Source organism: Nanorana parkeri, unplaced genomic scaffold (assembly GCF_000935625.1).
Source record: "Nanorana parkeri isolate BGI_ZX_2015 unplaced genomic scaffold, ASM93562v1 scaffold900, whole genome shotgun sequence".
NCBI lineage: Eukaryota > Metazoa > Chordata > Amphibia > Anura > Dicroglossidae > Nanorana > Nanorana parkeri.
The window spans coordinates 543,393-569,767 of NW_017307168.1; the positions used below are offsets into that span (position 1 = coordinate 543,393).

The window sequence follows — 26,375 nt, forward strand, 5'->3', positions numbered from 1 at the left end:
TATATATATATATATATAATGTGCTTTAGTGAAAAAAATCAAAATATATATTGGCTGCTATGGATATAGCTCCGCCTTTTCTGCAGGAACATCCCTTCACTTTGCAGAGTGTCCCGTGGCCCTCACAGCCCATATGTGTCATACTGGACAGGGGGCAACACGCAAATTGGTATGACTGGTAGCAAAAAGGAATGCACAACCATTTAAAAAAAATGCCTTCAATCTTAAAAAGGTGAAAAAGACACCCTTCACATTCCTATGCCCAAACTCATCAGTCCCATCCAAAATGCCGGTTGCCGGCCGACAAAGGCGCATCACGGCCGTCACCAGTAATCTAATGTATGTAAAGCTGCACTCAACAGCCAGGACCTCGATGTAAAAAGGTTTATTCCCAGGAATCTACAATGTTACAAGCATGACAAGATCCATAGGCTTTGACGTGTTGCGCCAAAAAGGCTTAATCATAATCTATGTTTAAGCCTTTTTGGCGAAACATCTATGATTATGCCTTTTTGGCGAAACATGTCACAGCCTATGGATTTTACATCAAGGTCCTGGCTGTTGAGTGCGGCTTTACATACATTGTATCCTTCCAATTTTGGACACGATTTAAAGAAATAAAAATAAGCATCCATAATGTAATCGTATTGTTAAGAGCACTAAATTAGGGTTTTCAGCTGAGATATAGTCGAATGGTAGTGTGGTAATCGTGAACTGACTGTTTTTCACATGGGTTTATGCAGTTTTCAATTGCACAGAGCTAAATCCGTGTTCTTGTTTCCTAAAAATCGTTGTCATGGATTAGATCAATCTAATAAAAATATCCAACAATAAAATAAAAGCTGTGAAAGGGTCACACAGATTCACACGTGTTTATTTATAGAAGCAGCACAGATATGTGTAATGTGATTTCACATGCAAGGAACAAATATCAGGGGGAATTTAGTTAGTCAGCAATCAGAACACACTTCATGGTTATACATGAAATATCCACTCATGGGAACAGATGCTGTGAGTCCCAGATTCCTTGTAATTCTATAATCTAGAATGAATTTGCATTGTATAAATACATGCAGTCTTTATTTTACCTGTAAATAATAGTGCGATTCTCGATTAGTGCGATATCAATTTTAGCAGATAAATCAGTTGTGTTCATCGGAAAGGCATGAAAGCTAATTTCACCTAAATCTGATTTGCTGAATTATGCTATTTGGTTTAAGATGAATAACCTGGGGGAACAACCAGATCATAGCAAACGTGTTTAACGCAAACCCTGGCCTGTTGTTTGACATGTTGAGGCCCACTGACCTGTGTTTGTTCACCTAAGGGCTTCAATTTCCATATTGCTATTCTGGGTCAGAGCTAACTGAGCTCAAACTAGAAGACAAAGCTTAATAAAAAATAATATAGAACATAAATCCCTGCCTGGTAACTCATGTCAAATATCTGTTCTGCTTTGCTGCTTCTGTTTCCCAGAGCCATTCTGTATCCAAGTGCTTATGATAAAGTTACAGTGGCTTACGATTTCATTTTTATTTTACACTGCATTTAGCTAGAAAAGCCACAGTCTGCTGCGACTGACCTTGTATCTCTGTAATGGGTCTAGCAACCAAATGTTAAAGCATATCTAAACCCCAAAACAAAAATGTCATATATTGCAGCTTACCAATGCTTAAAGTGACACTAAGCTCAGGAGTTAAATCTTAAAAATGCATTCAAGCACCTTAACTGTTAACAATACTGTACCTTATTTGTGTATCACTCATCTGTAGATCCTCAAATCATCTCTGACACTGTCCTTCCTTATGGAGGGTGGCTACTTTTGTTCCCCCTGGGTCCCTGCGGGTGCTGTAAAGCAGTTACCGCTCCAAGCCCGATTCTGTGATGGACTCCAATCTCATGTTTAGTTTATTAATTTGTATTGAGATTGTAGTCCATCACAGGAGCGAGCTTGGAGCGGTGGCTACTTTACAGCGCACACACAGGGACCATGGGGAAGAAAAGTAGCCAACCTCCAGAAGGAAGGACGGTGTCAGCACCAATTCAGAGATGATTTGAGGATCTGCAGATGCACACAAAGGTATAGTATATTTATAGTTAAGGTACCCAAATGCAATCTTAAGACTTAACTCCTGAGTTTATTGTCACTTTTAATATGGTGGCTGCATTCATTTTTTTTGTTTAAGTTTTATTCCTTTTCTTTTCACCTGGTGCTTCAACCAGTAACATGCTTCATGTTCATGCCTCCCAACTTTCTGAGATGAGAAAGAGGGACATCTTCCAGCACAATGTATTCAGATAATGGACACACCCCTGCCATGCTCCCAGTTAAGAATTTATATGTCAAAAATGATTTGTTAAACCCAGAATTGATTTTGTTTCACCATTACTTTTCCTTTATACTGGCTTTCGAAATAGCAAACAAGATAATCGAAATAAGTAACAAGATAATTAAAAGGCAAGGTAAAGGTTTTGGTGCAGAATAACCATTTTGGTAGTTAAATAGAACCCTAGAAATCTGTATATCAGACCAAAAAGAGGAACAACTGAGGAGGAAAGAGGGACAGAGAAATTTGATTCCAAATGAATGACAGTTGGGAGGTTTTAGGGTGGCTCCGCTCTATGGAGGAGCAAAAGCCACCCTTGGACAGCAGCATTGTCACCCTGAGGAGGGGTAGTGTTAGATGGACTCGCAGATTTAGATGGACTAACAAACTAAATCCAAACTCCAGCTAACATTTTTCAAGCAGTTACAACAACGGTTTTCTTTTTTAAACTTCAATGAATAAAAGCTGTGTGAGCACCCCTGTCAGTGTTAACTGTTTGTTTCAACCCACTATGTGCCACTTTTTCTGGACATTTGGCTCTGTAAAGGCAGTTGGAAAATAACAGACTTAGGCCTTGTTCACACCTGGGCATTTTTCCTAAGCTCGTCACACGCGCGTTTGGCGCGTTTTTAGCGCGTTTTTGTATTTTAGAAACGCGCGATGCACGCGCGTTTTGGAGCAGCAACAGAGGTATCCAATGAAGAAGAATTCCTGTTTTTCCACAAGCGTCCAATGAAAAAGACTTCCTGAGACGCAGCATCTCCCCTTCCTTTTTGCAAAAGACAGTGAGGTGTGTGGATTATCTTTTGCAGAGAGCAGTTTTGATTGATTTGTGACATATGGAGCTGACCAGACGTAGGAGGACTGCAGCAGTCGTTGCAGCACTGCGTTTGATAGCATTGTGGAGAAGGAGGGACAGTAGGCGAAGATTCTGGATCCATCCGGTAATAGCCAACCGTGAGGAAAGAGGCCAATTTTGGGCTATGTTTCAGACCCTACGTGGACATGAGGAGAAGTTCTTCAACTACACCCGCATGTCCATAAAGAGGTTAGTACATAAACAATAGTGCTTATTGTTGTTCTGTTCCATTCATTGTAATGGAGTACAATCCAATAAGCCGCAAAGAAGCTCCTGGACCTTTTCAGGCGTGGGCCGTTTTGTAGCGCGGTAGGGACGGGCGGAAATACGAGACCATTGACTGTAATGCTATTTATATTTTGGACCGTTTTGTAAAGCGTTCGTTGGGCGTAGGATGCGCTACAAAACGGTCAGGTGTGAACGGGGCCTTACTGGCCGGATCACCAGGTGAAAATAAAGGTAAAATAGAATAATGCAGCCACCACATTTAAGGGCTGGTATATTACATTTTTGCTCTTTTTATTTAGATAAGCTGTAAACCCAATTGAAGATAGAGCAGACCCTGTTTAAACAGCTCTTTACTGAAATGTACTGGAAACCTTGTTTCTAAGTATAGTTTTTAATTAGATATGTAAGTATGGGTAGCCATATTTGATTATTACTTATACAAGTTCTGCTTCCTGCTTAGTAGTGCTGCACAATGGTTGTGCATTGCCAATTTTTTACTCACTGCAAGTCTACTAGACAGTATTCGTGCTATTAAAAGCAGTAGACTTTCTGTAGTCTTTAAAGTGCACCTTTCCTCTGCCCATTTAGGGCAAAAGTAAAAGATGCACTGAAAGCGGAACTTACTTACTGACATCGACATCTTCCCTCTAGCTTCTTACGGGTTCAGGACCTTCAGACATCATAATTAGCCTGCCCTGGATTACATAACCCCTGTGCATGCATTCAGTTCATTCATCCTGGCACCCCGAAGATGCCAGGATTGTACACTGAATTGCACATGCTGACAGCCAACAAGTGCCCAGGGTGAATGTGCCAAACTATGCCCTTCCCCAATGGAGCAGGGGGTAAGGTTAATAGTGGCACAGTGAAATGTATGTAAGTTTAAAAATAGTGCATGCTTTGTCCCACAATAAAATATGGGGCTATTAGTGATGAATAAATAAATGCCCTGGTATTGATGTGTGGAAAAAATATCCCTATGAAAATAATACCCCTTTGTTGGTGGTGTCACTGAAAATAAATAAATGCTCCTACGTCAGTGGTGTCACTGAAAAATAAATGCCCCTGAGTTGGTGGTGTCACTGCAAGGACATGATGCCCCTACGTCAGTGGTGTTACTAGAAGAAAAGAATGCCCCTGCATCGGTGGTGTCACTGCAAGGAAATAATGCCCCTGGTTCAGTGGTGTTACTGGAAGTAAAAAATGCTCCGTGTCAGTGGTGTACCTGGAAAGAAAAATTTTTCCTACATTGGTGACTTCACTCCTGCCAATTGGGCAGCCGCAGAACAAAGCTCCGGCAAGCTCCCAGCGCTTCTTCCCCTACGTAAAAATGCTGCTTGGGGAAAGTTTCCCCTTCTGCTCCCCCATCCCCACTTAATGCAGACCGTGCTATTCTGCAATAAAAAAAACCTTCCTTTTTGCTCACTCACTGTCCCTCTCCAATGTCATAGCACTGTGGCCCCCTAATTGGCCCTGGCCCGTCACAGAGTGACAACGGTCTCAACTGTGCTCCTACATTGTTACATGCGCCCTTGTTGGGTACTACAAGCGGCCATGCTGACACATTGCGTAGGTATGATCCGTAGTTGTCACCATCAGCAAGTCGGTCCAGAACAATGATGTGCAGCCAGTAAGTGTAGACAGTAAGTGACTAAAACAGTCTGAAGGACACCAGCAGCACTGAGATGACTGAAAAGGTGAAAACAGCATCTTAAGAAAAACAAAATACATTAACCACTTGCTTACCAAGCGTTTACACCCCCTTCCTGGCCAGGCCATTTTTCAGTATTCAGCGCTGCAGTACTTTGACTGACATTTTTTCCGTCATGCAACGCTGTACCGAAATGAATTTTATACCATTTTTTGGGGACAGATAGAGCTTTCGTTTGGTGGTATTTAATCACCACTGAGTTTTTATTTTCTACTATATTAAGGAAAAATTACCCAAAATTTTTTAAAGAAATTTGTTTCCCCTATAATAAATTATAAAACATTTATTATTACCCATATTTTTGGTAAAATATAAAAGTCGGGGTCACGTCGGGTAAATAGACACCAAACTTGTCAAGCCTTAAAATTGCGCGCACCCGCAAAAAAAATCTAAAACACACCTATGGCCAGAATTGGCCATAGGCGACAATTTAAAAGCTTTTACCGCATATTGGTTTAATGATATCAGTGATTAATGGCCCTAGAATTATTGCTCACACTCCAACATTCGTAGTGACATGTAACATGTGCAGCGCAATTTTTCACGCGTTGGCGCACCCAACATGTATTTACGTTTATATATGCATATACGTGGGGTTGGAGGGGGTTTACATTTTTTTTATATGTGGCTTTTTTTTGCACTTAATGTTATTGCTATTACATAGTGGGCTAACAATCCCCCTATGTGATAGCACAGGCACACTGACAGGTCCTCTTTATGGAGACATTAGGGGTCTCTATGACATTAGGGGGTCTCTGTCACATGGGGACCCCCAAAGAAGCTGATAAATCACAGATCTGCTTCACCAGCTTCTTCTCTGGCTATAGCAGCCAGAGAAATGACAGCTGAATGAGGAAGTGATGTAATACACACCACTTCCGCATTCTGAGATCAGAGAGGAGATCAGCAAGGAGGACAATGCGGAACTCCCTCCCATCTTCCTACTGACAGTTGCCATGCTGGGCCCGGGCCCGGGACCGGGACCGTGGGGTCCGGGATGAAAGGTAACGGCAGCGGAGGGGGGGCTTGCACTGAAGGGCAGGGCAGCACATACAAGCGATTGGACAGCTATAGAGGCGCCAATCGCTTGTATGTGTAACAGCCGTTACCGGCTGTGTACACCTGTCAGTGTAATCTGCTCATGCGCGCGCCCCCTCGCAGAAAAAAAGCTGTACATTTAAGACGCCCCGCTGATAGGAGCTTGCTGTCCGTCCGTTTATTTACAACGGGCGGATGGCAAGTAGTTAAGCAATACCCATGTGTATGATGCTATAAACTAAAATGTATGAGTGTACAATATGACTGTACAAATGATAATCATTTCTACTGTGAAAGAAAGTCCCCAAAACATTCTATTGTGCTAAGCTTGGAACTGTCATTCTAATGATAAAAAACATGTTGTAATTTTCAAAATTCAATTAAAAGCTTCATAACCTCGTATAAGCGAATCCACTATTTGATTATTCAGCCATGGCCCCAGCTTAGTGTGTTTGGAATGGAAAATTAATGTTTGCCCATAGCTGTGTTTACCTTCTAATCTGTTTTTTATTTATACTTACTGTATTTAGTATGAATTAAATGACACAATGCAACATCATTTTACGTTTTCAATTACTAATCTCTACAGGTCTGAGCAAAGGAGCTCCTATGTATTACCTATCCATGGCTTTCCTTTTTCCTTATTCCAACAGATGTTATTTTGAGTGCTTTTTTGTCACATAATTAGTAAAACTAGTTTGGCAGCACTATTTGGAAAAGGAGAATAATGCTACATGAATTTTAATATAGTACTAAACTCCCAAACTTGTTTTCAATAATGAATCACAGATCAAACAAATATACATTGCCCAGCAAAGTATTTCTTTACATTTTTGTCCTTGTTCTTACAGTTATCATGTTTCCAAACAGTCCCAACTCTCTCAGCTTGGCTCCCCTGAACTTCCTGTCCAGTACAAGATCACAAGGGACATCACGGTCTCCAGTAGCTGTCCATCTACTAGCTTGGAGAAGGGAGAAGACTGGGAGGGAGGAGAAGGGAGCAGGGAAGTGGCTTGCCTTGCTGTATCTGTGGAGACACACATAGCTTACTAGCACACACTTCACATCAACCTGGCATGGGAAAGAAGTCACCCTAAAACAGGATATCAGGGCCAGTGCTCAGAAGACCAGCTGATTCTGCAGGAAAATAAAAGTTTTAAACAGCAGCATCCATTGTATTTAATGAGCACCTGAAATATCTTTAAAACCTTTAGACTTTAATTTCACTGTAATGGGGAATGGAGGCTCCTTGGGACATGGATTTACCTCTGTGGTTTGTTTAAACAAATTAGCCATTCCACGTGGATTTATCAGCAAAATCTCCTATGTTAAAAGTGGCCAGTAAAACCTTTTTTTAGTTGCTGGGAACCAATCTGTATTGTTGCGAAAATGTGACCTTTTTTTAGGTGCAGGTACCAACACCTTCTGCTGTAAGCCAGTGGACTCAAATTATGATGCAATATCGCGACAGTGGAGACTAAGACACAGACACCAGACACCCTGGGTATACTGTAGATAGTGTAATTTATTAAGGAAGTACAAAAGCTCTTGTTCATTGGTTAGATTCAGATGGCAGAGAGCAGGTGTCCTTCTCTGCATCATGCTGATATGGGAGAGGCTTTTCTACGCAGGCTGTGGCTGCTTTCTAAACATCACAAAGCTTTAAGAATTAAGCTTGATGTACTTGGTATGTATTTAGTTTATTTAGACTGAAAGTAAAGTCCTCAATGGAGTTCCACTTCAGACTTTACAAAGTAAACAAGGTCAGGTACTGTCACCGCTGGGAATTACATGAATGATTTCTCCACACATTTTGCTGGAACTTGGAGATGCAACTTCAACGTTACCAGCAAAGCCATCTGCAGGTGAACCCTGATGTCAGACCTGACATATGACATTAGGACTCTTCGGCTAGCTGGATTTTAGATCAATAAGGACATGAAACAATAATTGTGACAAAGAAGAATAAATTAGTTTTGTGGAGCAGCATAGAAGACAAGCTACAGTACTTGTAATCACATCTATGTCATGAATAATGGTATGTGACTCTTTTAGTGTGATTTGTAACAGTTTGTTTCAATGTTGCAAAGTTCCCACAAAGGTTGCTCTTTACAAAAGCATAAGGTGTTTTGAACATGACATTGAAACAAAAAAAAAATGGGGCAAAAGGTTAGATCAACATTAGAGTGCCACTATTAGACTGGGTGATATGTCATAGAAACACTAGATTGTACTGAGGGGTGTAAGAATTTCTTATGCGCCTCAGCTCCATATAGTGGCGGTAGTGCCGTGAGACTGGGCAGAAAATGTATAAATTAGCTCCTATCTGGTATAATGGACATTGTATTGCTTCCCATGGATTAAGTTCAAATAGACATCTACATTTAAATCTTAAATCGCCAGGTTGATTTGTTATGCAGAAATTACAAGCGGTCTGGGCTTTCTGCTAACTGTCTGTCCTCGCTCTCTCCCCTGGGTGTCTCTTCTCTCCCTCTCTTTCCTGGCTGTCTCTCTTTGCTCTCTCTCTTGGCTGTCTCTCCTCACTCTCTCTCCTTGCTGTCTCTCCTTGTTCTCTCTCCCCTGGTTGTCTCTCCTTGCTCTCTCCCGATTGCCTCTCCTCACTCCCTCTCCTGGCTTTCACTGCTTGTTCTCTCTCCTGGCTGTCTCTCCTCAATCTCTCCCCTGGCTGACTCTCGTCACTCTCTCCCCTGGCTGTCTCACCTCGCTCTCTCTCCTGGCTGTCTCACCTCGCTCTCTCTCCTGGCTATTTCTCCTTGCTCTCTCCCCTGGCTGTCTCTCTCCTTGCTTTCTCCCCTGGCTGTCTCTCCTCACTCTCTCTTCTGGCTGTCTCTCCTCGCTGTCTCTCCTCGCTCTTTCCCCTGGCTGTCTCTCCTCGTTCTCTCCTGGCTGTTTCTACTCACTCTCACTTCTGGCTGTCTCTCCTCGCTCTCTCCCCTGGCTGTCTCTCCTCGCACTCTCTCCTGGCTGTCTCTCCTCACTCTCTCTTCTGGCTGTCTCTCCTCACTCTCTCTGCTGGCTGTCACTCCTCACTCTCTCCTGTATATTCTCCCAAAAAAATTGCATTGCGGCGCTAGTGTGTTCAGGTTTTGCTTGAAGAAAAGTTGAGATTGAGCCTTAAGGATTCTGGTCATATGATCTCAATTGTTGAAAAAAGTCTAAAGTTTAATGAGGTCAGTTGCTTAAAGCAGTAGTAAACCGTTGTGTAAAGGGTGAGGTGTTTCACATAATGTGCAAGTATACTTCGCATACTTGCACATTAGACATGTGCATTCGGATTCAGATGAACCTATAAATCAATAAAAATCAGTTGATTCGGCGGTTCGTCCAAATGCGAAATACCGAATTTAATATATGCCCGAATATACTAAAACGATATTGGGGCATACATTAATTCGTTTTCAGAACATGCTCTCAGATCCATCCTTAGGCCCCACTCTGTCCCCCACCGCCACTTTTGGGTTCTGTGTGTTGGAACTTTCTTGCGCAGCCTCACAGAGAAACACAAGCACACAGTCAGATATGAATGCTGCACATGGCTTGGAAAATAGGAAAGAAGCCAAGCTTTATTCTCTACCTTTTTCAATACAACAGAGCATATACCATAGATATATAACAGAGTTTATAAACACTGCCATCTAGTGACTGAAATTGTATACTGCAGAAGTTGTTGCTATAAACACAGTAATGTGTATTCTAACAGTGTGATTACTCTTACCACTGTGTGATCACTGATGATGTAACTCCTGGACATGCGCACATGAGTTACATCCTCCCTGTCATCCGGCCCATTCTTAGCATCATAGAGATACTGTGAATTAGCTAAGTATGTACACTGCACAGCGCATGCTCCTTACAGTGTGCACAGAAAATAAAAAAATGTCTGAGGAAAGAGGGAGAATTTTTTAAGCAGAAGAGACTTTGCATGTCTCTTTTGCCAAAAATTTTGATTTCCCAGAAATTTTTTATTTTCTTCCCTTCAACTAAAATCGGAAGTTTATTTGAGCAAGTGAATGAGTGACTCAACTCTAATCAAACAGGTTTAGTCAGACAAATTAAGCCTGAAGGCATACAGCTCTGCTGTCTTTTAGCTAACCTATAGTGTTTTGGGAAACCTTTGTCTTGTATTAAATGTATTTTTAAAAGGAAAGCATGTTTAAAACCTATAATTTAAAAAAAAATGTCCCAAACCATGATACTTTTTTTTTAAATAGGATTGTAATAGGATCATTTTCAGTCTTTCCTACTCATTACAAAATTTCCAATACAAACGCTTTCCTAGTTCAAGACCCTTATACTGTAAAAGTGCTTGGGGATAGAAACACAGACAAAAATATAAATAAAATCGTTTTTTTTCTCTCAGGAGGGAGTTATGTGCGTAATCTACTAAAATCTTGTTAAGGTGTGTGGGCAGTAATGTCATTAAAAGCTCATTTTGTAGGCAATGTGACATGGCTAGCCACTGGCTTGTTTAACCCATAGGAACCTTTTTAAATTTTGTTCTTTCTTTTTTTGTAAATAATCTTTTTATTAAATCTTCAAAGAAGAAAGAGTAAACATAACATTTTCAAAGATAAAATAAGCAATATAATCTTATTTAATATTAAAAACAAAAAACAAAACCACCCATGTCAAACTACAATGCCATATTAACAGAAATCTATTAGGTAAATGACATATTTCAGCATGCATCTCAGAGGTACAAATAAAAAGAAGACCATCTAATGTAGTATATTGGGATTGATCATGGGTAACACAAAGATTTTTGGTAGATTTTATATCCTTGATATGTAGTAATAAAAAAAAAAATGCCAGATTGCATAGTAGGAAAGTAGCTTTCCTCTTTAAGACCAGTGCTGTTTTTCTAGAATAGATACAGTAATAAAGCTGTATATAAAAAATACACAAATGAAACCAGGTCTATATTCATAATGGCATAATTAAATTTTTAAATGCAAGTAGTGTAAGTGCTTGAATTTGATCTGGTATCAGCCTCTTGCAGTCCGTGTATAGCAGAGCTTAGATTGGGACAGGGATCAAAAGGACCCATTAGTTATTCTGCAGTGCTTATGTGCTAACAAGGTACATGCTAATAAGAAGAGCGAGCAGAGTGTCACTGAAATGAGCTAATTGGTCTGCTGCTTCTCCTTTCACTTCTCGGTCACAGGCTGGGGGAGAGGCAAGACTTGTAATTGCTACTGAACTGCAGCAGAGAACAATCAGGACTTCTGCCCTGCCAAACAGAGGTGTGCTGTGTGTGGCAGAGGTTTGTAAATCTCAGAATTGGATGGACGCAAAATCATGCGTATCATTTGGCAGACAACTGACAATAAAACCAGTAAATTTTTAGAAAAAAATCTCTCAAACTAGTAATGTATTTCAATTTCCAGTAGAGTGTAAAAGTCAGATGAGCTAGAGCAGTGGCACTCAAAACTGTGGTGAAACTAAAAATCCCATTATGGCTCTGCAAGTCATGCCTGTGGCTGTCAGAGTCTTACAATGCCAAATGGGATTTGCAGTTCCACAGCAGCTAGAGGGCTGAAGTTTGGCTACCCCTGGTCTAGAGTAAGGTACTAAGCCTTACCTCATGGTTATACTGACCTTCCATTACTGCTCCTGTCTGTCATTTGAAGGGACTGTCCCTCTTTTGGAACTACAGTTTATCCCTTTGTCCCTCCTGTTTCCTCCTCAGTTAACTCTCTTTTTGGCCTGGTGTATAGACTGCTCTAAAAATGCTTTATTTAGGTGTCAAAAGCAGTTTTTTCGGTATCGAGTATGAGTACTGATATTTTCCATTCGGTGCTCGCCAATACTGAGTACTGATACCGGTGCTTCCGCTGGCATGGAGCCAGCTTCCCTGGCAACCAGCATCAAGCCAGCTTCCCGGCCAATCAAGATGCCGGGTGGCGAGTAATGACCCGGCTTCCTGATTGGCCGGGAAGCCAGATCCATGCTGATTGGGTGGAAAGCCAGCTTCCCAGCCAATCAGCAATGAGCCGGCTTTTTCCCAGCCAATCAACAAGGAGCCGGCTGTTCGTTGGAGTTGCTACGTCGGTCCTTTTGGTGGCCCAGGCTTAAGGCGGATTGTCAGGCCTTTGTCAAGTCCTGCTCAACTTGTTTATGGAGTAAGTCTTGGTAGTGGTCTCATGGGGTCTACTGAGACCACTACCTATCCCGTCCCGTCCTTGGGACATGATTAGTATGGATTTGATAGTGAAACTCCCTTCTTCAGATAACTTCACTTGTATCTTCGTGGTCGTGGACCGCCTCACTAAGATGGCCCATTTCATACCCATGGTTGGCACTCCTTCCGCCTCTGACACTGCTCGGGCATTTCTAAAAGAAATTGTTCACCTCCATGGAGTCCCAAGCAACATTGTCTCGGATTGTGGAGTCAAATTTACTTATAAATTCTGGAGAGGCCTCTGTGCATCCTTGGGTATAGAGAATCACTTTTCTTCTGCTTACGGCCGGACCAAAAGGACAAATCAAACCCTGGAGCAGTATTTGAGGTGTTTTTCTTCCTTTTCGCAGGATAATTGGGCGTCTCTCTTACCATTTGTGGAGTTCGCCTACAACAATTCCTTGCACTCGGCTATTGGGCAGGCCAACTCAGGCTTTTATCCCTCTTTCATGCCCAACTTGGACTCCAGTGTTCCTGTTCCTGCTGTACAGGGTGAAGTGTCTACAGTCCAACGTCAAGTTCTTACAGGATGCCATTGCCAAGACCCAGAGGGTGAATAAAGCTTGCTTCGACAGGAAGAGACAAGGTGATCTTGATCTCAAGCCAGGGGACGAGGTCCTGGTTGTCTACCCTTAATTTAAAGCTGGCCTGCCCGTCCAAAAAGTTGGCTCCTAAATACATTGGGCCTTTTCCAGTAAAAAGGAAAATTAACCCTGTTGCCCATGAGCTTGTGCTGCCTGCTTCCTATCGAATCTATATGGTTTTTCATGTGACCTTACTCAAACCTGTGGTCCCGGACCACTTTCCTAATCGTGGCACGGGGCCTCCTGCACCCTCTATCGTGGACAAGGTTGAAGAATACGAAATGGAGGCCATCTTGGATTGCAAAAAAAGGGGTAGGGGTGTGCAATACTTGATCAAATGGAAGGGCTATGGGCCCGAGGAAAATTCTTCTTCCTGCTTCCAATCTCCATGCTTCTAGACTGATTCAACGTTTTCTCCAAGGCCATCCTGACAAATGTGCCCGAATGGGCATCCGGAGGCTGCCCTTTAGGCGGGTACTCTACGGTAACCAGGTCTACTGTGCATGTGCGTGGTCCTGTTTTTCATACCATAGGAAAACGGGCACTTGCACGCATGCGTGCGCATCGGGATGTAAGCGCAAAAGCGAGCTAATCTAGCGCACAGGCGCACTAATCTGGCACACAGGAAGTGATGCAGTACCTCTGAATTGATCTCTCTATTTAAAGAAAGCACAGCCTGGGCTTAGTTGCTGGATGGTCTTTCAGCTGTTCCCATTGATCCTGTTTAATGCTCCTGTATTATGACCCGGATTGAACCTTACTGCTCGTGATTGCTGCCTGCCTTCTGAACTTGGAATTGTTACTGGACTTTGCCTGTGCCTCATTCCTTGTACTTCGCTACCTGATTGGTGTGACCCCTGGCTTGTCTGACTTCGATTCTGCCTACTGCTCTGGTACACTGCTGTCCGCCTGGTGTGACCTCGACTCTGCTCTACCCAATCCTGATTCAGGACTTCTGCTTGGCATGGTGTTGCCCCATCCACTGGCACCTGTGCTACTTGCTGCTTCTCAGGCTCTGTTCCCATCCCCAGAGTTTGGGGGGCACAAGGTGCAAGGGGAGCCTCCTCATCCAACCAGTCTCCAGCCAGGTACGTGTTAGACCAGAAGTTCCGGTATCGGGGAAGGTATCTGAGCATTTGGGCGAGTACTAATACTTGGTATCTGCACCAAAAACTATACTAGTATCGGTGCATCCCTAGTAGTAAGCTACTCTTAACCTTTCATCAAACTTCTATATTACTGAATTTGTTTTTTTTAAACATGTGTAATGGAAAAGCAGTGGTGCTAAAGCACTTGTGGTTTGAACCAATCATTTTGGTTGCGTATTAGATCTTCATGGTTCACATAAAAGGGGATATAGTAGGGGTGTATCTTTTTTCTTTTCTTTCTCATCTCAGAAAGTTGAAAGAAATTAATGGCCTAATATGTTCAGCTATTCTACCACTGACTCAACCACTGCAGTCATAATGCTCTTGATATCGGATGGAGTGCTATCTGTGTGTTTATTTTGTGTGGTTGGTGTAACTAAAAATATTTCTATTTGTTTGTTTAGAAGCCAACCACATCCAAAAGCACTGTTTTAGTTGTGGTTGTTGGCAAGCTAGATGACATGCTGGCTTCTTATATTTCTCATAGACTCAAGGGATAAGATATCCCGTCCAGAATTCCCAGGTCTGTCCAGTTACTGTGGCAATTACAAAGCTAAACCATGGTGTCACATGCCCTTGATTGATTCTCCATTCATGTAGATTAAACAAACTGGGGAGTCCAGCTGCATGGGAGTGACACCATTGTTAGTGCCTTTTCACGAAGGACAAAGGGGTCACCTCTGGAGTCTGAGAAACATATGTGAAGCCAGCAGACAAAGTAGCTCCTTATATTATATGCTGCTTGTATTTAATTTTCATGATGATATTTCATGTATACAGCACTGGTGAATAATTGTAAGAAATTGGAGAACTGAACAATTCACAAGGAGACTGTATTATGTTCAAGGAGTGGATAACATGTAAGCAATCTATAATACATAATTAAATTGATTGTTTTTCAATGCAAGCAGTGTAATGCCGGAACCTGACCTGGTATCAGCCTCTTGCAGTCCCTGTATCACAAGGCTTGAGTGTGAGAGGAAGAACCAGCACAAATACAAATAGCCAATTGTAACAATTCTCGGTTTAGCCAATAACTTTTAGCAGATAAATGTTTAATGTTCCACATAATTAGGAGTGTAACATTGGAGCGTCCATTGCCTAAATACATTAGGCTGGAATGTGTCCTGCTTTCATCTAAGAAAGGTGGGAGGTATGCTGTAATCTGTTCTACAAATACGAGTATTGGGTAACCCATTCATGGTGTACAATATGGGGCATTGTCCTTAAAGAAGACAAGAAGCCACTACCTGAGTTTGGAGGAAAAGAGTTTTTTTTCTCAAACTGTGTAGGGGATTATTTACTGTTAAAGCAGTAAAGTTGTGGAGCTCTTTTCCCCAGTGGTATAAGCTGAGAGTATAAACACGCTTAAGAATCGTCTAGATTCTTGGTTCTCAACTGGTGGAGCGTGACCCAAAAGCGGATCGCGACCTCATGTTCAGTGGGTACCTGCATGCCTTCCCTTTTTCTAGGTGAGAGGCTCCTCAGCCTCTCCCCTAGCACAGCACTGTCAGTTCTCACGCCAAACAGCCATTCAAAATATGCTGCCCGATACCGAGTGTCAGCTTGTAGTGGGGTGGGCTAGGGCTATGGCCACTAGGGACCTCCATCTATATGTGCATTGCTTACAGCTCCCTTGTGTGTCCTGTAGACGTGCCTGGACTGGAGTGATGTAACATTCTGGCTCCTGGCACCTCTACAGGGTGTGCAAGGGAGTTGTACAACTGGATGCACTTATGGATGGAGCTCCATCACAGCACATCAGCCCACACTGGATCCCAGGCTGAGGATCCACTCCAGTTCTCGTAAGGTAGGGAGACTGGGTGGATTTTTTTAAAAAAAATATTTTTTTGTGGAGTGCGTATATGTGTGTGAGAATGTCTTTGAGTGTGTGAGATTGTGTCTGTGGTTGTGTGTGTCTGTCAGTGTTTTTGAGGGCCCGTTCACACTAGTACAGTGCGTTGATCACACGTTCTGGTGTGAGAGGTTCCTTGCATTGCCATTCATTTAAATGGCACCCCAAACGCATCTCCCACTCACAGTTCCATTCCCCGCATCGGTACCGCAATGCCATGCGTTCCATTACAGTGCAGCTTGGATAACAACCTAATGACCAAGGACAAACGTGGGTCCTGAGGTTACAAACACACACACACACACACACACACACACACACACACACACAGAATTGCCTTGTGGCTTTATTAAAGGAGAACTATGGGGTTAGGGCTTTTCCCCATAGTTCTCCTTAGGGTAACGGGAGGACACAAACTAGCGTCCTCCCGTCACCCTAGGTTCAGTTTTTCCCGCGAGCTGTAGCTCGCGGTATACTAAAACGCCGCAGTATACCGTGAGCTGCTGCTCGAGGGATACTGAGATGCCGCAGCTGAAGCGGATCCCGACAATTATGCTGGGATCTGCCCAGCTGCGTGACTGACAGCTGGCTCTGCCTATCTACCCGCCCCCTCCCCCGTCCGTTCCGCCAGTCAGCGCTGGCGGATCGGAGCGGGGAGGGGGGAATCCAGCCCCTCCCCTGTCACGGCAGAGAGCCGTGACAGGATCGAGAGGTGAGCGAACGCCGGTATGTGTTCGCTCACCTCCCGATCTACTGAGCCGACCTGTGACAGTCTCCTTGTCACAGGTCGGCTAGAACTATGAGGTGAGTGAAAAGCACTCACCTCATAGTTCTCCTTTTAAACCTTAACAACTATGTAACTAACAGCAAACAAGTATATACATTGCTTGTTTCATAGACATTAACATATTCCACACAGCAAAGCAAATAAATAAGCACAACTGATGATAGGCTAGTAAAAAATAGAGTCTTTTTTATGGCCGAAATGTAATGCTTTTTAAACTCTGTGGTTCATTTGAAAGTTTAACAATGCAGCTAAATTAATTTGTCTTTTGATGAAGTTTCCTTGTAAATATTCCCTCCCTCCCTGTATCACTGTAAAGTGGCTTAGTATGGTAATCCTGATCATGAGGCACATATTGAAATTGCTAGTTTTTCCTTTTTGAGTACTAATATTTTCATTGAGCACTAATATACTGCATTTTTCTTTGATCAGTATCTTAGTGCTGCTCCTGTCCTGGCCACTGGAGGGGGATATTGCATTTGAAACATGACTTGTGATAGGCTTCCAACTGAAGTAATAGAGTGCTAGCAATAGTACAGAGAGTATGTGTAGTACAAGTGGTCCTAATATACATTGTCATGTTCCTTTAACATGGAACAATCCTTTGGTTAAAGTAGTCAGTCTTTCTTGCTTAGAGTTGATTGAAGTTCCGATCACTTTAGATTCTGACTGAATTTAATGAATTCGGATGTCCTGAGCCAAATCCGAATTTTAGGGAGCTATTCCCTTAGCTACAGAAGGCAGCCGAGTGAATAACCGAGCCGAAGTGAACAGAGCCGAACGACGTTTGGCTATTCAGTCCGGCTCAGTACGGCTGATTTCAGCACATTTCAGTACATAGGCTGCTCTGCATGTGCGGTTGAGCAGAAGCGCAGAGAAACTTCGACTCAGCCGATCCAACATCTGGATCGGCTGAGCCGAAGCTCCCGCAGCTCGCTCGCTGCCGTTTGCCCCTATTCTCATTCAGCTCGGCTATTATGCTTGCTACCTCCAAGGTAGCGAGCAGAATAGAATAAAACGTAAATGAAAAAACATTTTTTTAAATTATTTAATTTTTTTTTTAAATAGGAAAAATAAAAAAAAGTTAAGAAAATAAGAAATAAAATAATTAAAAATTTGTAAATAAAATATATATATATTTTTAAAAACATGATGCACGCCAACCCGACTGCACGCGAGTGGCATTCAGCTTGGCTATTCTGCTCGCTACCTTTGAGGAACCCCACCCCCAAAAATGGGGAAAAAGTACGTGGCGTCCCGCCTAAAATCCCATACCAGACTCTTGATCCAAGCACAGGCCTGGCAGGGCAGGAAAGGGGGGACGATGGTGGGGACAAGGGCCTCTTCTCCACAAGCCCTGGGGCGTTGGTTGTGGGGGTGCGGGCAGGGGGGGCTCATTCACATTCACTCAGAGATGCGCCCCCCCCTTGTGAATGGGTAATGAGTTCTTCTATCCCTACCCATGTACTAAAGGGTTAAATCGAATGTTTAAATAAGATGTCAGACTTTAAAAATATTCCTTTATTTGAAAAAAAAACAAAAGACAAGTTTTTGACACGTCTTTTATAAAAACAAATTGACCCACCAACGTAATCCAGCGTCAATCACGACGTCCAGCGTTATCCATGACAACAGCGACATTTGGGGATGCCGATCTGTCATTACAACTAGTCAGAGCAAGCCGTGAGACAGCTCCTCCCAGCTGTCATTTTGCCTGTCACTATGGCTCATCCGAGCCAAAGCATATGCGTGTTTTCAGTGTGTGTTGGAGTAGTTTAGGGGGAGCTGGCCGTCTGTGTGTATAGAGAGTTAATTGCTTCACAGGGCCCTATTGTGTTATATTGCGCTAAATAACTGTGGATTGCAGTGTGGTGGGCTACATATTCTTGTGTAACCCCCTCCCCCCAACTGTAGTTGCTGTTTAGCTGCTGCCCCTCCTCCCGACTTCAGTTCTCTTTATTGTATTGTTCTATTGGGGATTTCTCTGCCAGATTAAAAATTAGGGTTGTGGTTTAGCGTTTCAGTGTTTACTCTTAGAAGTGAGGACCTCATGCAATATTGGGTGTCCAGACTTTCACAGTATGTACTGGAGCTTCTGGCTTGCCCTGCAGCCAGTGTGCTGTCTTAGCGCAGTAGGAGGTTTTGTTACGGAGAGGCTCCATATGTTGTGTCCGCAGCCGGACCTCAGCTACCATATTTGCATATGTTTGCTACATGGTAAACCCTGCTTTGTGCCTTGAAGTTTGAAGCCAATTATCTCTCACATAAAAGACTCTAATGTTTAATTAAGGATAAAACCTGCCTCCTTTCTACCACATATATTTCCGCCCAACCAAGCTGCTTACATACTGTGCAGTCACTAAACAATATTTGTGGCTATTGTCTCTCAGATAATACACGCTAATAACTCTGCATGATAAAACCTACCTTGTTTTTTTCTGTTTAATGCCTATTCAACTGCCTCGGTAGAGTCTTGACCTTAGCTAATATCTACCAAACACATGCCTGAAGTCTATATTTTGAATTTTTGGGGATTAATTGGGGATCAGCAGGTAAAAATAAAGGAGAAAACGTAAAGAAAAATAAAACCAATGCAAGCACCACATTTATAGATTGTTAAGCTGCTATGTAATACAATTTTGCTTTTGGGTTTAGAAACACTCTCAGCCAAGCTAAAGATAAAATTAAAATGATCAACTACACATCCAAAATATATGATGCCATGTCGCTTACATGGTCCATGAAAAACTGTACTGTTCTGTAACACATACACTTTAAAGGCATCTACCAAGCATGTCATTTAAAGGACATTATTTTCTTGTTAAATGTCCGCAATAACAGTGCCTAGCTCACCATGCCCTTTTTGACAATCCATTGGAGTTAAATGGAGTTTCATGCCAAGTTTGGGTTTTGCAGACTTCAAGCAGGATTTTTTTATTTACTTCAAGACATTATCCTTTTTTGGGTAATTTTCTGGATAATGTATTAACTATGACAAAAGTAAACTGATGTTTTTCTTTAACTACTTGTTGCCCACAGATAAATAATGGTCTTGAAAGGAAAATGACCAAGAGTTTCACTGAAAACTTTACAAAGCAAGGTGACTGATATAGTTATGATTTGTTACATTATACAATTTACCTAGTCGATTCCTTTACAGCCAGTGGACTGGGGACAGTTTGCTTCACTGACACCTCCTTAGATGCCCAGTCATTTTCCCAATGGTCTCTTGTAGGCATACTACATATGGCACTACTCCAGTTAACCCCAATATTAAAAAAACTTACTATTTCAAGACATTGTCACATGATTAAGACAGGTTAAGAAGTGCCTTATCCAATTGGGAGTTCTTCCGCCAGGCCCCCCACGCAGATGCCCATCACGTCTACCTCAATTTTCCCCCAGGGCAAATGCTCCGTGTTGAGTTCAGTTCAGCACGTGTCATTAATGTGGGAGGGTACAAGGAACCAACAACTCAGCAGCAAGCTACCCAACTAAAAAAATCTCATGTAGTGGTTTCAGCACGCGGTCTGGTACCAAACCGAGAAATTAAAAGGCATGTTGGTTGGGCTAGAAATTTAGTCATTTTAGATGCAAGAAAATCACCCACTGCTGTAATTACGAACAGTTGTCTTGACAAACAGTTTGTCATGAAGATGGGAGACCAACATAACCTGCCCTGACTCGCTTCTTCAGGATCCAAGTTGAGAATTATGTTATTAGTAATGTAGCTGGTGAAGGTTGAATGTTAATCATTTGTTTGTCTGCTATACATACACTTTTCTCATGTTTATATATCTCTAACCAACCAATGTGGAGCTTTACTGCACTATTATAGTGATGGTTTAATCTTCTGATGATGTGTTCTGATTGTGATTTTCCCCCGAGAACTGTAAAGAAAAATGCAATGACACCATATTATTGTTTAATACACAATACACTATATGTTAGATATATCATCTCTCCCTGTATAAAACTTGTCATCGCTTCTGCAGATCAATAGTATGTCAAACGCTGCATTAAAATTATGGGAAACTTAATAAAATGAATATGCACAAAAAGATGAGCAAGGGGTGCTAAGTGAAATGTTTAAATAAATAAAGTGCATTGCGCTAAAAAAATCCTAATATAAATACCTACGTGCATTCAATACATTACATAAATTATTTAATACATAAGTTATCTAGATCAATTCATCATAAATTTATGTATTGAATGCACGTAGATATTTATATTAGGCTTTTTTTAATAGTGCACTTTACTACCTTATTGAGTGTTTCACGCTTAAAACACAGCAGCTTTTATAGCTTTCTTTTGGTCTTCCATAGCGCAAATTTAGTTTTCGATTTTTACGTGAAATGTTTGTTTTATTCAGTACTGCAATAAAAATAATGTGAACATCAGTATGAATCAGCATTAATGTGTCAGCCCTGGTTCTTTCTAATATGTCTCCCTTAAGAACTCCTCCCTTCCCAATCCAGGAAATATAAACACGAACATGTGCACATAATGCTCATGTGTACAAGCTCTACAGTGAGCATCCCTAGTTTATATGGAGGCATTCCCATATCTCCCTCTTCCAGTACAACGTAAGAGGTTAACAGCTTGTGTTATATTTGGTATTCAGCCCAAGGCATTTCTACAGTCCAGTAAGAAGCACAGCAGTTGTATTAGACGAACAAAGCGTGGGTGTATTTATCACATATGCAAATGATCTGTTTACATAGAATTATATTTCATTAAACAGTTAATATCACAGCATAACTCTGATTTGTTTGCGAATGTGAATTTATACTTCTAATAGTGACTGTAGTATTTACTCATAATCTTTTCCTTTCTACTACTTAAAGTTACACTATATTTTTTTAAATCTTAAAAATGTGTTCAAGTATCTTTACTGTTAACAACAATGTATCTTATTTGCGTATCACTCAGCTGCAGATCCTCAAATTATCTCTGAATTAGTGCTGACACTGTTCTTCCTTCTGGAAGGGGGGCTACTTTAGTTTTCCATGGTTCCTGTGTGTGTTGTAAAGTATCCACCACTTCAAGCTCACTCCCGTAATGGACTACAATCTCACGTTTAGTTTACTATTTGTATTGAAATTATAGTCTATCACGGAAGCGCGCTTGGAACAGTGGTTACTTTACAACACACTGTAACAAGGACACTCCACTTTAGACCGGAGGTGCAAGTAAAATGCAGTTTATTTAGGGCAAACACAAATATATAATTCCATCCACAGGGTAGACCTCCCCTGTGCACAAGACGGTTTCTAGCCGCAACATAAATGACAGTCTTTTCGCTTAGCTCGGTAGCTTTCCACAGCTTCAAGACACTCACGCTGCTCACCCCTCGTGAGCCCTCACTCTGCTCTCTTAGCAGTCTGTACCACAGGTCCTAGGGTCACCGACCTCCCTGACCTCTCCCCTCGTGGGCACTCACTCTGCTCTTTCAGCAGTGCGTCTAACTGGTCCCTTGGGTCACCGACCTTCCTGACCTCTCCCAGCCACCCCTGGCTGTTCCTTGTGCGTCCAGCAAGCACCCGAGTTTGTCTGTGTCCGTGTGCTCCCTGCACACACACAACTCCAACACTCCTCTGAGCACTGGGCTGGCTTCCTAATGAGGCTGCTCTCAGCCACCTGATCAGCCCAAGCTGGTCATTGGCAACACCTGGCCCCAGGACTGGAGCTCTCATCCCACCCAGAGCTCTACAAAATCTCCAGAGCTCCAGATCCCAGCTACAATTAGGAAAACCTGGACGAACCTGAAAAGCCAGGCTCTTCCTTTTAACATGTTTCACATTCTGGACCCTCTCAGCCCCTTTGGCTGAGAGTCCTGGGTGCCAATGTTTCCATGCTACGTCACGGCATTGCCATGCACTGCCACAACACACAGGGACCATGGGGAACAAAAGTAGCCACCCTCCAGAAGGAAGGATAGTGTCAGCACCGATTCCGAGATGATTTGAGGATCTACAGCTGAGTGATACACAAATAAGTTCCATTTTTGTTGATAGTTAAGATACTTGAACACATTTTTAAGATTTAACTCCGGAGTTTTTAGTGTTACTTTAATAATAAAACATTATTTATTTGCAAATGTGTTGAAGACATTGAAAAAGAAAAAATAATTTTATAAAAAATATGTTTTCCTGTGACTGGCTTTACACTTTTGTTTAATTTCTCAAGTAAAGTTCCACTTTTATTAGCAGTAAAGACCAAAAGGTCTATATAGTTAAAACAACTGTTTTAAAACAATATGCTTTCTTGTACTTTATAGTAAAATACAGGTGGTAGGGTCACCCATACAACCATTCTTTAGGATGGTGGTAATGCTTACAACAGCTCCACCACTCAACACACACTCAAAGCATTCTGCTGTTCTCATTCAGGTTTTAAAGAAATCAGGTTTTGTTCTAGCTGGTTAAAACATCTGCACGTAGAGCCAGTTCTGCATTGAGTTTTTATGTTTTCTCTTTTTTTGAGTGTGTTTGTGACAGCTAAAAGTGAGAAGTGCTTGACAAGCGATAGGCAGTACTGGCAAAAGGATGTAAACATCCCAAACTGGAGATAAAGTGGGATTCTAAAGGCTTAAAGAAAACACTTGCTGAAAGCAAATGCTATATAAAAGCTTTCTGTAAACACTACTGTTCTACAAGCTAAATCCTGTGTGTACAAGACTTTAAACGGAATCTGTGATAAGGTCAAATAAGTCTCAGATGGAAGGTGCCACTCTATGAATTATAGAATGTATACCACTTCTAGGCCAGTAGTTGTGTGCAACCTTGTAGTCAGGGAATGACTGTCTCAAATAGAAATGTAGATTTTGTTTATTTCCGAATGGATATTCGTATGAATTTCATTAACTTCAGACATTCGGATGCATGCAAGTTTCTGAATTTAAACATGTCCGAATGCGAAGGAATCCGAATGTTCGTTTTGAATGAAATTCAGATGGAATCAGACATGTGACTGTTCTGTGGCCAATCAGATTTTTTTTAGGCTTTTAGGGGTTGCATTACAGGCAAGGTCATGTAAAATTCGTTCTGAAACAAAAATTCAGATAGTTCCAAAACTAAACCTCAAAACGGATCCGAAATCCAACTCTTTAGGGTAATGTAAAAAAGGAAGAACGAGCAATAAATCTGTGTATTTATTTCTAGTAAACAGGAAGCAGAAGACTTGGAAACAGAATTATTGGAAGATTACCGTTTTGGGAAACAGCAGCTTATCGAAATAATGGGGCACAGCTGTGCAATAGCCATAACAAAGGTATGTTGTTTTGACAGAACAAAGCCAATGTATTTTTACAATGTTTTTAAAGACATTTTATGTGTCCACATATTAAAAACTCCTCATAAAACATGTCTAACTATTTAGGTAAAGTACTTCGAAGCCACCCAAAACTATGTTTCAGTGAGAATGGGGTGGGATTAAAACCTCCATCAGGCTTTTTATTGCTCCTTATGTCTGAATTTGGAAGGTTTGCACTCATAACAGACAGCAACAGAAACTGAGACAGGAAATAAGGGTAAATCTCCCTAGGCGGTCACAGACAGCAAACCTGAGAAATACTTGGGATTATGTCTCTTCACTTCCTGCCCTATGTGGCACAAATAATCAGGAAGTATGGGGAATCTCTTTAATAAGGACATCAATAAAAACCTCAAATGTGCATCAACAAAGATGGGCACCAAACCAAACAAATAGCAAATTCTATAAAAAGATTTTATCGTTTACAATTGGATCAACTTGATAAATCGTCCAATGCATTTCAGGGGGCAAACACCTCATCCTTCCTCAAGGCTTAAAAATTAAGATGAAAACTTAAGGACTTAAAGTAACAGCCACAGAGATCTTAGTTTTGTATGAAGAAAAGTCTTCTGGTGTGTGCAGTAAGAGTGCAGTAGGATATACACTATGCAAATTACATCCAGTTCTTGATGAACCGGCAAAAATTTGCACAACCTGACAAGGATACTGAAACTATTTTCAACTGTATCCAAAACTTTAAAAAACATTTTGGGAAGACTTCTACTTTAATATTTCTTGTAAGCCATATTAACATGTGGGTATACTGGCATATGACCTATTCTCTTTCAAGGTTGACCATTTAGGTGTGTCCTATTGTCTAGCACAGTGGTTCTCAACTCGTGGGTCGCGACCCAAAAGTGGGTCGCGACACCCTCTGCAGAGTCTAGCAGATAACCTAATAATCAAATTTTTTGGATCCATCTAAATATACTCTTTATACTGTGATTATTTTTTGTCATGTGTTGTATATAACCCATCCAGCATTTCCTTTAGGCTTCTTTGTATTTTAAAGTGACCGTTAGTATAGAGCAGTCTGGACTGACAGTCTTATAACTCTGGTATTTGCCTGTGGGTGAATCTTAATGCAAGTATTCCCAGGCCTGTCTAAGCTCTTGTAGGTTGTCCATCATTCTTTAGCCCAGTTTTTATCAAACAGCAGAATACCTGTAAAGTACCACTTATCCTTGTAGTACAACCAATCCTTGAGTACTGCAACAGTAATAAGTAAACTTGGGGGTCTATTCACGAAGCTGCTGAGGGCAGCCGAGTGAATGACCGATCTGAAGTGAAGTGAGCCGAACAATAGCTACGGCTAGATCCTTCGGCAGCTGCGTGAATACCCCTTGGTGTCAATACATAATTGCTTCAACAGGCTTGACGAAGTTTGCTTTTCTACACAAATGTGAACTGGTGTGCTATATAGACCAGGGTTGCACTAATCTGTAGAATAAATGTAAAAGAGTTGTAGATATTGTAGTTTTTCTTTACAAGCTGGACATTTTCATATGCAAATATCATGCATTTGTATTTCACATATGCCTTATATTGGAGTCCAGTCATATACTGAACTCTTGAATGCATGATGATTTACCTTCATGGTCATGTCACACCAGTAATACCGAGGCTTTCAGGGAGCAGGTACAGCACTTATCTGTTCCTACAGCATCTGTCCCTCACTGGCTGAATCACTGAGGTGCTTCCTTCTGCTCCCTTGCTGGTGAGCAAGATTTTGCAGCTTTTTGACCAGTGTAGGGAAGCAATGCCTTAGGAGCAGGAGATGGCTCTTTTCATACGTGTTGCTGACATGTTTCTGCCAACAATAGGATCATTATGTGGCATGGTGCTTAGTCCTCCTATTCACATGCCAATCACCGAATGGTATCACAAAGGTCACACGTTCCTTGAAAAAAAATCCTTGCTGTACTCTGTAGATAACTATTTTCTCATTTGCAGGTGTACCCACTGAAAACTCTTTCTAAGAAGCAACCAACTGTTTTGATTATCTGTGGTCCAGAGGAGAATGGTGCTATTGGCCTTGTCTGCGCTCGAAACCTTCGTACTTATGTAAGTGTATTTATGTGAGTGGAGTGGTAAAATCTGGGAAATAATATAGAAATAGGAAGGCTGGGTCTTTTCTTTTCTTTTTCATTTTAACATTTGGAGTTTAACATACTTGAACTCATGCATAAAAAAAGTTATAGTGTTTAAATTGGTGTGAATCGCTATTCATCTGTCTGCTTTAAACCTGCCCAAGGGACAAGGGAGAAGAAATTATTATTTTGCTCAGGCAAGCTCTCCACATTCTCTCAATTTTGCTAGGGG

General features: G+C 41.7%; 1 protein-coding gene across 1 annotated transcript in view; it reads left to right on the forward strand.

Annotated features, from left to right (window-relative positions):
* Nucleotides 1-26,375, forward strand: part of YJEFN3 (YjeF N-terminal domain containing 3) — an 84,784-nt gene that overhangs the window by 42,075 nt on the left and 16,334 nt on the right. The window contains 2 exon segments of the mRNA XM_018565925.1: nt 23,903-24,011; nt 26,007-26,117. Of these exon segments, the coding sequence (XP_018421427.1) occupies nt 23,903-24,011; nt 26,007-26,117 (220 nt within the window).